Source organism: Borostomias antarcticus (assembly GCF_949987555.1).
Source record: "Borostomias antarcticus genome assembly, chromosome: 37".
Classification (NCBI taxonomy): Eukaryota; Metazoa; Chordata; class Actinopteri; order Stomiiformes; family Stomiidae; genus Borostomias; species Borostomias antarcticus.
In genome coordinates this window covers 1242658-1259403 of record NC_140270.1, presented here as the reverse complement: position 1 = coordinate 1259403, position 16746 = coordinate 1242658, and the positions used below count along the sequence as shown (strand labels likewise).

General features: G+C 47.4%; 1 protein-coding gene across 4 annotated transcripts; it reads left to right on the top strand.

Annotated features, from left to right (window-relative positions):
• The first annotated feature begins 5566 nt into the window (after positions 1-5566).
• On the top strand, positions 5567-16062 carry dhrs4 (dehydrogenase/reductase (SDR family) member 4). Of its 4 annotated transcripts, none has more exons than XM_084461217.1 (10): positions 5567-5671; positions 6044-6148; positions 12216-12334; positions 12474-12651; positions 12801-12902; positions 13659-13729; positions 13869-13920; positions 15257-15391; positions 15519-15574; positions 15789-16062. In XM_084461217.1, the coding sequence occupies exons 3-10, from the start codon at positions 12222-12224 to the stop codon at positions 15901-15903; spliced, it is 822 nt and encodes a 273-aa protein (XP_084317343.1). In that variant the 5' UTR covers positions 5567-5671; positions 6044-6148; positions 12216-12221; the 3' UTR covers positions 15904-16062. The 4 variants fall into 4 exon arrangements, with proteins under 4 accessions (XP_084317343.1, XP_084317344.1, XP_084317345.1 ...); XM_084461218.1 differs by having other exon boundaries at positions 5605-5663; XM_084461219.1 differs by lacking the exons at positions 5567-5671; positions 6044-6148 and adding an exon at positions 11315-11442 and having other exon boundaries at positions 15257-15274.
• Positions 16063-16746: the final 684 nt, after the last annotated feature.

Genomic DNA, 16746 nt, shown 5'->3' with positions numbered 1-16746 from the left:
GTGTGGTGGCAGTTTCCTGTTCCTGTGTGGTGGCAGGTTCCTGTTCCTGTGTGGTGGCAGTTTCCTGTTCCTGTGTGGTGGCAGGTTCCTGTTCCTGTGTGGTGGCAGGTTCCTGTTCCTGTGTGGTGGCAGTTTCCTGTTCCTGTGTGGTGGCAGGTTCCTGTTCCTGGGCTCCTGCAGGCCTTTGTGTTTGGGTTCCTGGGGTCCTCAGAGCCTTTGTGTTTGGGTTCCTGGGGTCCTCAGAGCCTTTGTGTTTGGGTTCCTGGGGTCCTCAGAGCCTTTGTGTTTGGGTTCCTGGGGTCCTCAGAGCCTTTGTGTTTGGGTTCCTGGGGTCCTCAGAGCCTGGAACGGCCCCTGTCCTTGTAGATGAGCCTGACCCTGTCCCCGACTCCAGCCCTGTTCAAGATCTTGTCCCAATCCTTGTCCTCTTAGCTGCGGCTATTCCTAACCCTCTCAGTAGCTTCAGCCCTGCTAGCCTCAGTATCATTAGCCCCAGTCTGGTTAGCCCCAGTCTGGTTAGCCCCAGTCTGTAAGTCCCAGTCTTATTAGACCCAGTCTGGTTAGCCTCAGTCTGGTTAGCCCCAGTCCGGTTAGCCTCAGTCTGGTTAGCCTCAGTCTGGTTAGCCTCAGTCTGGTTAGCCTCAGTCTGGTTGACTCCTCTCTGGAGTGCCCGGAGCCCAGAGCCACAATTGAGGTCCGGTTCCCGAGTCTGTGCTGCAGCAGTCTCCTCTGTCAGTGTCTCCTCATCCGGTGCTGCGTCTGTTCTCTCAGGGTTCTCTGGTTCCATTGGGTTCCCCTGCCCGTCTACCAGCTGACCCAGCATGTTCAGCCGCCTGGTTTTGGGCCGTCGGCGGGGCCTGCCGACCTCCTCCCAGACCTCCAGCGGCCGGACCGCGGTCCCGCGGTCCGGACAGCGCAGGATCCCCCAGACTGGCTCTGGCCCTAGGCTCCGCCCCCTGGCCCTCGGCTCCCTGGTCTGTCCAGCGCCCGGCCTGCCGACCTCCTGCCAGACCTCCAGCGGCCGGACCGCGGTCCCGCGGTCCGGACAGCGCAGGATCCCCCGGACTGGCTCTGGCCCTCGGCTCCGCCCCCTGGCCCTCGGCTCCGCCCCCTGGCCGTCCACCTGAGGCTCCCTGGTCTGTCCAGCGCCCGGCCTGCCGACCTCCTCCCAGACCTCCAGCGGCCGGACCGCGGTCCCGCGGTCCGGACAGCGCAGGATCCCCCGGACTGGCTCTGGCCCTCGGCTCCGCCCCCTGGCCCTCGGCTCCGCCCCCTGGCCGTCCGCCTGAGGCTCCCTGGTCTGTCCAGCGCCCAGGCTGCCCCCTCCAGATCCTGGACAAATCTCCGGCTTCTACAAGAGAAAACATTTATACGTTACTAAGTAGTTGATGTATGCAAATATCCTGTCTTCTAAAGTGATGACTTGAACTTGAAGGACATTACTGTTGATTTCCATGCTATGTGTAGAACTGTGAATGAGAACAGGGCACCTGTCTCTCGTAGAAGAGGATGTAGGCGCTCTTCTCTCGCAGGCGACACACCGACGCTCCGGTGGTTTCCGTAACGTTGAGGTCGTCGTAGGAGAGCCAGCGGTCGTTCCCGTCTCCCGGGCCTCCATCAGCATAGACGCCATCGCTGATGTAATGTCCTACAGGACAGAACGAGTTGAGGGTGGATCACAAAGAACCCAGAACACAGGGGACAGAGTCAGCACAGGACATGGAGAAGACGGAGAGGACAGGGAAGACATGTTATTGGTCCGGTAACGCAGAACACAAGGAAATCAGACGCTACAAGGAGAGGGGAGACAGTCAGTTGATGTGATCAGATGTGTATAACGTGTGTGTGTGTGTGTGTGTGTGTGTGTGTTGACACTCACCTTCAATTAATTGCTTTCAACTGTGAGTTATTTTCTTCTTTGTCTGTGTGTTGTGTTCTTACCAGTAAAGCTTTGAGGTTAGTATAATAATATTATGTTCATGGACTGTATGTATCTGAGTTCACAGGTCAGTAGTTCTGTTGTTTTATTCTCAGCCAGGTCTACAGTAAGTGTGTGTGTGTGTGTGTGTGTGTGTGTGTGTGTGTGTGTGTGTGTGTGTGTGTGTGTGTGTGTGTCTTGAGGATGTGTGCGTGCCTCAACTATGAGACAGGGGCCATTTCATGTCTTATCCAGTCCAAACTAGGCCTCACCTGATGTGGTAGACGAGCCTATGTGGCTCAAAACGCTGACAAGACAGTATCTGAACCCTCCCTGACACGAGAGAAATACAAGCTAGTAATTACTAACACACACATACCAGCTTTATACAATACACACAGAATCAACATGATCATGCCTGATGTTCTCATGTGTTATTCTCAACCATACAGTCGGCTGCTACCTTCTCTTTGAGTGTTTGATTGTGTCTCTCTGAGTCTAGAGTATCTGTCTCTGTCCTCCTCACCACATAGTCGCTCCCCTCTTTCTCTGGCTCGCTCTTCTTTGTGCTCAGAAGGACTGGATCGGCAAACGACAGGGCAAGAAAAGACCAGTCTGATCTCTATGCTTGTTCTCCAGCTCCGACTAATGCCGGGCTCACACTACAGGATATTTACAATCCTAACCGATTTCGAAATCGGGTTACATCACGCACATAAGGAGAATTTTAACAGATGTTCTTCTTGCGCATCTCAAACAAGCACACACGGCAAGATTTGAAAATAACGGCTCATCACACACTACAGGATCTTATCGTGCCCGAGGGAGCAACGAACCACTGGTCTCGCCGTCTCGCTTGTAAAGTCGGGACGTAATCTTAAATATCAAACATGTTTGATATTATCGGGGCCGCCCCGATGGGTCTGCGTGCCGATCGGGAGGTAAAAGATTGGATCTGTAAACCCCCTCACATTACAAGATCATCTGGGCCGATCATCGGCCCCCGACCAACGTTCCAGACCAGATTTCTCCTCCGATTGTCGGGAGGGGTGAATCAGGGATAAATCGGCCCAAAAATCCTGTAGTCTGAGCCCGGCTTAATAGAGTGTATTCTACACCTGGTCCGTTCTGTGTGAGCTGTAACGATCGCAGGATCAGAACCCTTTACTGGGATGTTACCTGTGGCCGGTGGGGGGCTCTGGTTCTGGATGGGGTTCCGCCGGTTCTGGTTGAGTTCCGGTGTTTGGGTCCTGTTGTCATGGAGAAGGACTGCGGATTCCCCAGATGGTCCAGAGCTCACCACCAGCTCTCTGGACAGGTGGACCGGGTCGTCTGTCTTCTCCAGAGTGAAACCTGACGTCTTTCTGAACCTCTTCAGATGGAGGACCAACACCCTGAGAGAAAAAAAGAAAGAATCCAGAGAGAGTTGTAGAGGAAGGTAATGTTGTAGCTGTAGATATACTAATATAACTATATTATTATATTCTATAAGAACAAGAACATATATGAAAGCAAATTCCTAGTTCGTTGAAAACTGCATGGCAATAAACAAATTCTGATATGAAGAGATGTAACTGTAGCCTGTAGTAAAATATAAGACGTCATTTTAGTCGTCGGTGTTGCATTTCAATGCTGTATAATTATCACTGGCAAGTGTTTGGACAATAGAGGAAGTCTTATATGTCTATATGCATGCACAGACGAGCCCACAGAGGTCAAGGGTCAGCTCTCTCACCGAGGCAGGGTCAGTAGAGACCAGCGCAGGCCTGAGCTGGAACCCCCACAGTCACATCTGTAGTCCAGCTCCGTCTCCTACAGCAGAGAGGAAACAGCGGTCATCTCCAATATAGTTTACAGGAAGTACATGACACTGGGACACTTTTGAGCCCCGCCCACCCCCAATAAATCAATAAATGAATTAAAAAATGTCTAAAAATAAACTATCAACTACTAACTGATCCATTAACTCTAACCTTAACCATAGCTAGTTGTGGCATATGGAGTTGGAGAAGGTTAGTACGAGCGCCTGGGGAGATATACAGACCTCATCGTTAAATACAACAACAGTGAATAGAGTACAGAGTGTGACACTGACCATGAAATATCTCCGAAAGCTGTCCTTTACAGAATCACCACTGATCAAATCCAGGGACAGGTTTGAATTCTTCTGCTGTCTCGAGGACTTCATTCCGCACCTTCAAAGAAAAAGGAATCAGGCTTAAACACATGATTTAGATATGTTCCAGCTATAAATGTGTACATTATGTGTGTTTGTTTGTTTGTTTGTGTGTGTGTGTGTGTGTGTGTGTGTGTGTGTGTGTGTGTGCAATGCATGCATGTTTACACACAGTATGTGCGTGTGTCTCACCTTCTACAGGTCCTTGTGCTCTGCAGCTGGAAGGTGAAATGTGATTGGATAGGGCAGGTATAGGTCCCGCCCATCGCCACTGCTTGTCCCTTCAGACCTGGAGCCAGAGACATCAGCTGGTTCAGGAGGCAGCCAAGGAACTCATGGGCATCCTAAACACACACACACACACACACACACACACACACAAACACGCGCACACACATAAATGAATGAAACATACTAGGGAAAACCAGGTAAGAAAATACAGTGGAACAAATTATTGCATTTTGTTCTTCGTTTCACTCACTGAAGCCTTAAAAGCTGTTAAAAAAAAAGTCACAGTCTATTCTTACGGTGCCCTAACCCTGCCCTAAACGCCAACACTAACCCCAACCTTAACCCTAACCCAAACCTCAACCCTAACCCCAACCTTAACCCTAACCCAAACCTCAACCCTAACCCCAACCTTAACACTAACCCCAACCTCAACCCTAACCCCAACCTCAACCCTAACCCCAACCTTAACCCTAACCCCAACCTTAACACTAACCCCAACCTCAACCCTAACCCCAACCTCAACCCTAACCCCAACCTCAACCCTAACCCCAACCTTAACCCTAACCCCAACCTTAACCCTAACCCCAACCTCAACCCTAACCCCAACCTTAACCCTAACCCCAACCTTAACCCTAACCCCAACCTCAACCCTAACCCCAACCTCAACCCTAGCCCTAACCCAAATATGTCTTCATGGTTAAAATGCTTGAAATTGATGGTTAATAGATGGCGGCCGTGACAACAGACATGCCCGCTATTCTTACGGCGCACATAACGACATTGAATCAATACAAAAAGACGCCGTAAGAATAGTCACTCCCCCCAAAAAAGAAGCTTGTTACCGACCTTCTGGCCATTGTCCTTGAACTCTTCTGCCTCAGCTGACACACAGTCCTTCAAAGCCCAGAGCAGCCTCTTTTTGAGGCCCCGGTCGTTGGTGAACTTGGACACCTGGATCCCCAGAAAGAACCTGCAGAGAGAGAGAGAGAGAGAGAGAGAGAGAGAGAGAGAGTTTTCACAAAGGAATTCTACTGTTGCTGTATGTGAACCATGTGTGCTGTGTGGATGTATTGCATTTTTCTTCGAGCAGCACTCTGTGAGTACCTATTGTGTACAAATGTGTGTGTGTGTGTGTGTGTGTGTGGGTGTGTGTGTGTGTGGGTGTGTGTGTGTGTGTGTGTGAAGCACCTGAAGAGGTTGGCTCCCGGTACTGAATTCCAGACTCTCTGCTGCTTGCGGAGCCCTTTGCAGAAACTCTGGAGGCTCAGAAGACTCTGCAGGGTGGAGTTCAGGTAGCAGGTCTGCGCAAGGTTGGGGAACCTGGGATGGACAAACTCAGTGAGTCAGTAAAGTTACACACTCAATGGGTTTCGTTTGTGTGTAAATGTACTCTACAATGTTGTGTGTTGGTGTGTGTAGCGTGTCTAGCGTGTGTGTGCAGCCAGTCCATTCTCTCAGAGCGTACCCCATGCAGACCATCTGCTGGTGTGTGAGGGTGGCGGTGGGGGCGGGGCCTCTCTGTCCAACGTGACCCTCAGGAACCCTGATACTCGCCCAGTGCATACTAGGCAGCCGACCCCTGTGGTCCGTGATTGCGCTGTGGGGTCACACACACAGCCAAGGTTTTAATCAAGGTCGCCGGGAATAATTAGTATGCCCCCCTTGCCTGTCACGCCTTCACCCTGTTTCAATAAAGTACTTGTTGTTCACCTGTCCAGGGAGCTGGAAGCGCAGACGTCCCAAAGGTGGAGAGAGCCTAGTGAGGCACCAAGGGAAGAGACAGTTGTTTACTAATAAACAACCGTACGCACCTGACGCACCAGGTGAGTGGTAGAACAATATACATTACTCTAGAACAAATATGATTTAACATCTAGTCAGACGTTGGACAAGGAGACAACAGAGTTGACAATAAAGACAGGGAGGAAGGCATGGAACGTACCATTCACGTGGGAGGGGGTGGTGGCTTCAACCACTTTGATGGGGATGGGAGCTTCAACCATGTTGATGATGGTGGGAGCTTCAACCACTTTGATGGGGGTGGCGGGTTGAACAACTTTGATGGGGGTGGCGGGTTGAACCACTTTAATGGGGGTGGGAGCTTCAGCCACTTTGATGATGGTGGCGGGTTGAACCACTTTGATGGGAGTGGGAGCTTCGGCCACTTTGATGATGGTAGCGGGTTGAACCACTTTAATGGGGGTGGGAGCTTCGGCCACTTTGATGATGGTGGCGGGTTGAACCACTCTGATGGGGGTGGGAGCTTCAGCCACTTTGATGATGGTGGCGGGTTGAACCACTCTGATGGGGGTGGGAGCTTCAACCACCTTGGGGAGGCTGGCGGCCTTCACTTTGGTGGGAGTGGTGACCTCAACCACCTTGGCAGGAAGGAGTGAGTTCACATCAATGGCTTTGACCATTGGGGTCAAGGTGTCTTCACCCACCTGGCCAGAGGTGGTCTTACTGGCAGGGACCCCATTCTCCTTGATGTGACTGACACTGGGTAGAAAAGAGAAATGGTGGCCAATATGAAACTGACTGCATGGTGGTGCTCCTGGATGATGTTTGATGCTGAATCATAGTATTTCTTACCTCTGTCGTGGGCTGCCTGCAGGATGAAATCGTTTCTTCTGTTTAAGAAGAAGTTGGTTAGATAAAGGTATGAAGCAGCTTTGCTTTTCATTTTCACACCAAAACAGTAAGCATGAGATAGAACCCCTATTAGGCCTAGTACCAGTAGGCCTCCCTATTCAGACAGCATAGTGCCAGCTTTTAAAGCACATTCTCCACCGCCACAAGCTGTCGGGCTGTTTCAGTTGGACTATATGAGCTAACATGAATAAAACGGGAACTGAGGCTGCTTAGACTAGAAGTGTGCAGCAATGAACACACAGCCGTGGCTTCTAGAAGGTTCTGGCTACGGGAAGACGGGACACTGCGCCTGCGCGCGGTACCGACAATTACAATCATATCTGTAGCGTTAGCCTATTAGAATTGTTGACGGGGTATATTGATTTGAATCTATGCTCAAATGACTGTAGGTATAGGCCTAACGTTACTCTACCAACCCAGGATAGGACCTGCACATTTGAAGATATATCCTATTTACAAATCCAAGTGATTTAAATTGGGCACAGATCAACGTGTCTTGCTCACTTGCGCTCTTTCTCAGTAACCTGAACGTGAAGCACATCTAGTACAGCTAGGCCTATGCTACTGTAGCCTCATTACTAGCATTAGCCTACTTATCATCCGCTGCATTACTCCCAGCTTGTTCAAAAAGTTATAAATCTAGCTTCTTTTTTTAAAGCAAGAGGGGTAACCTAACTATTGTTGGAATAAGAAGACCTACCTTCCGGAAACAGCACGTAATCCATGGAAAGCAAGGCATGTTTATAACATTTAACACAGGCTAAATGTCTCTCTGATAAATCACTGTCCATAATGAAGAGGGACCACTTTCCAGCCACATTTATATCACCCATGTCCTATTATGACATCATAGAGACAAACAGCTGTCAGAGCCGTGACGCAAAATCTCAAGTGTGTATCTCTGCAGGCCGGAGACTACGAGGGGGCGGGTCAACTGTCAATCAATTTTTACTTTGGCCAATCACAGGCTGACAATCGTCTTGTCAATCAAAACGTCAGGGCCGTGACGCAACATCTCCCCCCCCCCCCACTGGCTGTGTAACCATGGTGACGTCGGCTACACTCCTCTCAACCGTCGCTCAGCTCAGAAACGTTGAATCAAACCGTGTCTAACTTTAACCTTTTACACATTCATACCTTCTTACTGTCTAACTTTAACCTGATACACATTCATACCTTCTTACTGTAGCCAGAAAATAAACCCAATGAGTCCAGGAGCCAAAATGAAACAAAATAAATAGTTAATAATGGTGTGAGTAACCATTCCCTCAACTGGGATACAGAACAATGGCCAGTAGCTGCCGTTACGTGAGGGAAGCAGCTAGGCTATCTGGCTTAATGACCCAGAACTCTGTAGTTCACAAGCTAAATACATACATTCATGGTTCCTACTTTGTTCTAACATGCTTGGTGACTTTACATGCCTGTTTTATATAGAAGCAAGAATAAAACGGGAGACGTTAGATATTCGTTTTTACAGGCTGTCAGTCGTCTGAGGAAACTCTCACTCTAATAGGGAACCATAGCGCTCTCTGGTGGCGCAGGGTACAAACTACAGAATTCATTAGAAACAAACCCCAAATAAAGATTAACAGGTTGGTTTGGTGTCCTTCTTCCAGTCCCTAGTGTGGGTTGGGGTTAGAATAAGGGTTGGGGTTGGGACAGGATCTGACCTATAAGGCAAGGGCTAAAGGTTGGAGTGAAAGGATGAACCTGTGGAGGTTTGGGGTATAGTCCCATAAAATCATCCCCATTGGGTCTCCGGGTGGGAGTCCAATGTTCTCACCACTACTGTATTGTGCAGTGGAGATCAGTGAGGTGATTTTTGTGTCCTTCTTTATTTTGGTGTGCTGGGACTTCTGCCTCTTGTGGTGCCAACAGAGAAATGCAGGTCAACGTTGACCGGAGGGAGGGAGTGACAACCGGACAAACGCACAAAAATGCTGGCAATTGACACCAAATGCCAGACTAAAAACCTAGATGTCATACTTGACTTAGATCTTAATTTCGAAACCCACAACAAGAATGTGAACAAACAATCGTTTGTGGGCGGATACACAAAAAATATGATATACTGTTAAAAGGGAGGCACAAATGCAATTTACATAATATATACAGCATGGAGTGTGGTGAGTGTGTGTGCAGAGTGTAGTGTGATAGGTGAGTGATGTTATATGTATACGGTGTGTGCCATGTGTGTGCTGTTGAAGTATGTGAAACAAACTACATGAAAGAACAACATAAAACAGAACGCACCCAAACACCATGGTTGCCATTGCAGTGCCTGCACAGCTAAATAGGCCTATTGGAATAGAACTCATTCATTTTCATGAAGACAGTAGTCCCTGTTTGATTTCTTGTTGTACTTATGTTTCATAGCACAACAGAAATGTAATCTTTATAACATTGATCTGTTTTCATCTCTTTAGTGTCCTCTGAGTAAAGATTCTACAGAAATGTAGCTGTGATGCAGCTGAGGTTAGCAGGGTCCTGTTTGAGGGTGAGTTATTTCACCCATTTATATGCAATGAGAGGAGAGGGTAGGTAGGTAGGGGGTAGGTAGGTAGGTAGGTAGGTAGGGGGCATGGAGGGGTAGCTAGGTAGACAGGTGGGTGGGTAGGTAGGTAGGGGGTAGGTAGGTAGGTAGGTAGGTAGGTAGGGGGAGTGGAGGGGTAGCTAGGTAGACAGGTGGGTAGGTAGGTAGGTAGGGGGTAGGTAGGTAGGTAGGTAGACAGGTGGGTGGGTAGGTAGGTAGGGGGTAGGTAGGTAGGGGGTAGGTAGGTAGGTAGGTAGGGGGCGTGGAGGGGTAGCTAGGTAGACAGGTGGGTAGGTAGGTAGGTAGGTAGGTAGGGGGTAGGTAGGTAGGTAGGTAGGTAGGTAGGTAGGTAGGGGGTAGGTAGGTAGGTAGGGGGCATGGAGGGGTAGCTAGGTAGACAGGTGGGTAGGTAGGTAGGTAGGTAGGTAGGTAGGGGGTAGGTAGGTAGGTAGGTAGGTAGGTAGGGGGTAGGTAGGTAGGTAGGTAGCTAGGTAGACAGGTGGGTAGGTAGGTAGGTAGGTAGGTAGGTAGGTAGGGGGTAGGTAGGTAGGTAGGTAGCTAGGTAGACAGGTGGGTAGGTAGGTAGGTAGGTAGGTAGGTAGGGGGTAGGTAGGTAGGTAGGTAGCTAGGTAGACAGGTGGGTGGGTAGGTAGGTAGGTAGGTAGGTAGGTAGGTAGGTAGGGGGTAGGTAGGGGGTAGGTAGGTAGGTAGGGAGGGGGCGTGGAGGGGTAGCTAGGTAGACAGGTGGGTGGGTAGGTAGGTAGGTAGGTAGGTAGGTAGGTAGGGAGGGGGCGTGGAGGGGTAGCTAGGTAGACAGGTGGGTGGGTAGGTAGGTAGGGGGTAGGTAGGTAGGTAGCTAGGTAGACAGGTGGGTAGGTAGGTAGGTAGGTAGGTAGGTAGGTAGGTAGGTAGGTAGGTAGGTACGTTGGTAGGGGGCGTGGAGGGGTAGCTAGGTAGACAGGTGGGTAGGTAGGTAGGGGGCATGGAGGGGTAGCTAGGTAGGTAGGTAGGTAGGTAGGGGGTAGGTAGGTAGGTAGGTAGGTAGATAGGGAGGGGGCATGGAGGGGTAGCTAGGTAGACAGGTGGGTGGGTAGGTAGGTAGGGGGTAGGTAGGTAGGTAGGTAGGTAGGGGGCGTGGAGGGGTAGCTAGGTAGACAGGTGGGTGGGTAGGTAGGTAGGTAGGTAGGTAGGTAGGTAGGGGGCGTGGAGGAGGGGTAGCTAGGTAGACAGGTGGGTAGGTAGGTAGGGGGTAGGTAGGTAGGTAGGTAGGGGGCGTGGAGGGGTAGCTAGGTAGACAGGTGGGTGGGTAGGTAGGGGAGTAGGAAGGTAGGAACGGTGTAGCATGGGCACCATCCAACTTAGAACCCATCATATTTTGGAGAGCGCAGTAGTTTTCCCTGTGGGGGTGTAATTTCACCGTTTCGCAGTGCCCTAATTTAGGCTACTAGTGTTGCTGAACGTTTATTTTATTTTATTTAACATAAAATGCCACTGCTCAAGGGCCCCAGAATCAGTAGCCTACTAGATAGACAGGGTTATCATGCCAAAATATAAACAGGAGACATGTAGGGGTGACAAAAACACCCAAACTGTTTGGTCACCTTAGGTGGTACCAAAATCTGGATTGACCCCTGTTCTAGCCTACTCGTGGTTTGTATGAAATCAGCCCCATTACTAGCCTGAGATCTTCAACCCGGTCACCTTGGTGGAGTGGGCAGACTCAAAGCATGAGTCACATGATCATTGTCGGAACCAGCTATAAGGGGACTTTTATTTTGGAAAATTAACAAGCACTATTCCGGAAACAGCGTTGTTATCCAGCCAGCACCGCTTTCCAGTCTGTTCCATAAGCTAGTGTCCTTTGCTCGCCCTAAGTTGGCTACTTGACTCAGCTTTTTCTTTTAACGTTTTTTCATGTACCGAACAAAGGTAAGACCGTTTAAAATGGGAAAAATAGAGACCGTAGAAAATGCTCCCATAGACATTTATTAGCCTACCACCTGTTCTTCGGACATGAAACAACACAGACACAACTTACAAATACCCGTCTCAAGGGGTCCCGACAGGGCATGTGATACATGTACAATCTATAGGCTCCAATAAACACATAAATGAACAAACATGTCTTCCTTTATCTCTGTTTCCCTTTTCCTCGGACACGTGTCAACGACATTCATATTTGGCGTGGGCTCCTACAGGGGCTCCAGACACTGATTGGTTTTTTAATTAGCTAATTGGAGCCGACAGCCTGTGACACGGAATGTGCGCCCAGCACGGGCACACGCACATACACACACACACACACACACACACACACACACACACACACACACACACACACATACACACACTACAGTGGGTTGTATGTAGAGAAACAACTGTACAGACACCACATTTCTGAACACGGGTATCAGAACTAGTATCACTATTTTTCATAACAGAATCATCAGGTAAATAAACCGTGATACTTCATAGCATATATGCTGCATCAAAATATTGCGTGTGGTAAGTTAAGGTCTATCTCAGTCTGATTTTGTGTCTCTGACTGGGTCTTCCTGTCAAAGTGTAATTAAATAGTAGGCTCATGCTGTTGACACTTCTGTACACTGAGGTATTAGTTAGTTAAAATAAAATTTAAAAGTTAAATTAGTTAGAAAGTTGTTCTCAAGCCATTGTAATTGGGACTTTTGCTTTCTTCTCAGGTCTGTATGCTGAGGAGTGTTTTTACGCGCCTTATGGCCAATCCAGTCAGCGGGCACAGAAAAATGTCTCAAAGTAGTCTTGCTGGAAAGGTTGCCATTGTAACAGCCTCCACCGAAGGGTAAGAATGTGTCCCATCCCAGTGGGCAAACCTCGCAGGTAGTGCATTTGTCCATTGTGCGCACGCCCTCACCTCACACCCACGTGTCACACACACACACACACACACACACACACACACCCCCCCCTCTCTTTCTCAGGATCGGTTTGGCTGCAGCACAAGCACTAGGCCACAGGGGCGCTCATGTGATTGTGAGCAGCAGGCGCCAGGCAAACGTCAACAAGGCTGTGGCGCTGTTGCAAAGTGAGAACATACAGGTCACCGGGACCACCTGCAATGTTGGAAATAGCGAAGACCGAGAGAAATTAGTTAAAATGGTAGGTAGAGAGACACCCCAACTGACCCTGCTGTCTCCCACAGACCTTTGGGAGACCTTAGCCCTACAGCTAATTTACCTCAGGGTGCCGTCTCAGTTATTCCAATGAATGAGCACTGTTCTGATATATACTTCCTCTGTTTTGTTCAGACAGTGGACCAGTGTGGAGGGGTGGATATTCTTGTTTCCAACGCAGCCGTCAACCCATTCTTTGGGAACATCATGGACTCCACAGAGTCAGTCTGGGATAAGGTGCACCAAACGTCTTGTAAATGGTGCTGTATAACAGCTGTGTCATCAATAATCAAAATATGTAGAGAGTGGGTCGTATGCCCACCTCCCTTGTTCTCTGTAAAGCGCATTGTGTTGCCTCTGGGTATGAAATGCGCTATACAAATAAAGCTTTGATTGATTGAATTGAATTTGCGCATGTCCAATAGGGCTGGGTATCGAGTCGAATTTCAAGAATCGATTCGATTCCGATTCACAAGGTTCAGAATCGATTATCTCAATTCGATTCAATATCGATTCGGTTAGTGTTACAAAAAACTTTTTTTTTTGTTGCTGTAACCTTAATTGCATGACTGCCAAGTTATGCAACACATCAATACTAGGGCTGGGTATCGATACTGATTTCCAAAAATGAATGAATGAATCATTGAATGAATGAATTAACTATTCATACCTTCATTTATTCATTCATTCATTAAATAAAAGATTGATTTTGGGATTCATGAATCGATTCTGAATCATTTGATTCAGAATCGATGAATCGATTTTTTAAACCCAGCCCTAATGTCCAACAGGTTTCACTGCGTTGTTCGTCAGTGTTGCTTCCACCCTCACTTTCATGGACTTTGTTTAGCTATATTTTCTGTGAAATCAGTTGGCGCTCTGCTAATAAGAGTGAGAGTTCATCTTTTTGTGTGTGTGTGTGTGTGTGTGCTTACTGCTGATGATCCTGTTTATTTCATGACCTTAATAGACTCTCCCAAACGTCTCTGTCAGATCCTGGATGTGAACGTGAAGTCCGCCTTCCTCCTGACAAAGCTTGTGGTGCCACACATTGAGAAGAGAGGGTGAGAGTGTCTGTCATGTAGATTTAACAGAGGGAACAGGGAATAATCTCTCTGAACTCTACACTGTCCTTTGTAAATAATTAACTTTGCTGTTAGTTTACAACCTTTAATGATTGATAGCGTTGTTTTTGTCTTTCAGCGGTGGAAGTGTCGTGTTTGTGTCTTCTGTCGCAGGGTACCAGCCTATGCAGGTTTGTGGCAGGTGACACAAATCACATCGAGTCGATACATCATTTCAAAATGTCAAAGTGGTGTGTTGTGATGTAGACAGTCTCGCACTTCCTGAATTGAGGTTGAATGAAGGTTTGCACACGCCACCATATATTGTTGTATGTGGGGCTACAACAAATTTGTAATCAATGACTTTGATGTCCAAAAATAGAAGATAGTTTACTGGAATACATTGACAGAACACAAAGATGAGGAGGCCTGTGTTTCTTAGATTAGTCAAACACCAACTTTAATACAAAATTCTGGACACATGCAGTTGTACAGTAGCAGGTTGCAAAGGCAAATACAGTACTAAGAAACGATGTCTTTCAATGGTCTATGTAAGCAATAATAACACCATATAAGAACAAAGAGAGATTATTTTTTAAGTTTTAGATTAATACTTATCGAAAATATAAGCGACTGATAGTCGATAAACATAATTATTAGTTGCGAGGCCCGGTCTCTTGTGATTGATTTTCTGTATGGAAGGTCCTGACACAGCCATCGCACAAAATGTAAAGAAGCTAGGCTACAGTTACCATGGAGATGAAGCAAACAACCAAATGCGGAGAGGGTTAATAAATATGGGACCGTTTGCGACCGTTTGGTGTACAACATGAAAACGTCTGAATTGACTGTCACCAGCAGACCTCCCGGAGTCCGATAGATACCCCTGTGTCTGCTGTGGATGTCGTAGCATTTAGTTAACACACACACACACGTACACACAGACATACACCAGCCCACTTCCGGCTTTAGGCCTGGGCCATAGCAAACACACACCAGTATTTGCCATGTCTCTCCTATGATGCTTTTTTAGCCTCTCTTACTCTGAAATGTAATTTAATGTAATGTATTGCTTTATAAATGTTCTTAGCCGGTAGACAAACATACTCCAGGAGCTTGCTCGATCGCCTTGTTGAGAGGGGTCAGGGAAGAATTTTTACAGCTCACTTATCTGGCCCCCGGGTGATTCGTTTTTTTTGCATCCCTCTGGAATATGTAGAGAGTGGGTCGTATGCCCTCCTCCCTTGTTCTCTGTAAAGCGCATTGTGTTGCCTCTGGGTATAAAATGCGCTATATAAAGCTTTGATTGATTGATTGATTTAATCGCTGATCCGCGACATGTGAAAGTGCCACACACCCACATCTGGCCAACTCGGTTAACCAACGCAGCTTCGAGAGTGAAGGGGGTCACATTTTCTCTTAATGGCTGTCGGTTCGGTTGTCTCTGTCTTGGTCGGTGACGTGTACTGCTGATTATGACATCATTTCCCCCCATGTGTGTTTAACGGAGCCTCTGTCATTCCCCAGGCCTTGGGTCCATACAGTGTGAGTAAGACGGCCCTGTTGGGACTGACCAAAGCTCTGGCCCCGGAGTTGGCCCACAGTAACATCCGGGTCAACTGTGTGGCCCCCGGTGTCATCAAGACCCGCTTCAGCTCCGCTGTGAGGAACCCCCCCCCCCCCCACCTGCACTTATAAGATCCAAGAACCAAGTGGTGGAGTATGAGAGCTTGGTAGTTGATTTGGGACTGGCCCCCTTGTGTATCACATCTTTGTGTTCTCTCCCCAGATATGGAAGAATGACAGCATAGCAGAGGAGTTCAAGAAGCAGCTCAGCATTAAAAGGTCTTGATACTTCACTTAGCTTTCATTCTTAACATAATAATAATAATAATTCATTTAATTTAATTTATAAAGCACTTTTCACTGTCAGACAAGGATTTACACTGTGTGTGTGCGTGTGAAAGAGCTGGCCATGCTCGATCATTTATAAAGGTTAAAAAGAGACTGGTGGACCAGTCTTTACTGCATACATGTTTTTTTTCTTGGCCCCTCTCAGGGTTGGAGAGCCAGAGGAGGTGGGGAGGGTGATCGCTTTCCTGTGCTCAGAGGACGCCTCCTACATCACCGGGGAAACCATCACTGTGACAGGAGGAATGAGCTGCCGACTGTGAAACTTGATACTTTACGCTAAGATTCATTTCATTCTGACAATAAAATCAGGTAATACGGTACTAATTTATGCAAATGTAAAAACATTAGGCAATTAAGACGTGTTTTTATATAAGTATATTTTAGCGTAGAAACCCTGGCAATGTACAAAGTTTAATAGATTATTCCTCTTTTTGTGATCTTGTGTTAATAAAAGCATGAAAAAATACTTTATATTTTACTATTTGTCTGATTGAGAATGAGGAATGGAAGACTTATTTAGGACTTATTTTAAATGTAAGCTAATACTTTCAATGGACATTGGTGTGGTTTGCTGAATGCAAGACCATTCAAGTTCCTATAACATGCATACTTTTATAGCTAGCTGGATTGTTATATTATTATTTGATGCAGTAATTGTAGTAGTGGTCAACAGATTATAGTAGTACTATATAGACCTGGTCATGGGCTGGAGTCGGGGCTATATATTGCCGTTATACCTCCCTGTCAGGGACCATTTATTGCACCATTGACTCTTTGTCACTCGGTCTGCACTTAAGTATACAGATTACAGATTACAAATGATTTTATTACTCACTGAAGTGTTACTGAATACAGTTTTCTGCTTTTTAACACCCAACCAAATATTGGATACACTTTCTGGCAATATGCTTGACGAATGGATGTTTGGGTATTTGTAAAAGAGTATAATTAATTTATACATGAGATCCTGGTTTATACATGAGACCCTGGCATCTCCTGTCCTGCACACTGTCCTATGTCGTCTTCATCAGTGTATTAGTCAATTATTAGTATTAGGCCATTAGTCAAATGCCTAGTAAGTGTAAACCAACCATATACTGTAC

Excerpts from the sequence above, each read along its gene's own strand:
- dhrs4 (XM_084461216.1), top strand. Across the intron at positions 13,730-13,868 it reads CCACACATTGAGAAGAGAGG|CGGTGGAAGTGTCGTGTTTG; the intron begins GTGAGAGTGTCT and ends TTTGTCTTTCAG. Across the intron at positions 15,575-15,788 it reads AAGCAGCTCAGCATTAAAAG|GGTTGGAGAGCCAGAGGAGG; the intron begins GTCTTGATACTT and ends GGCCCCTCTCAG.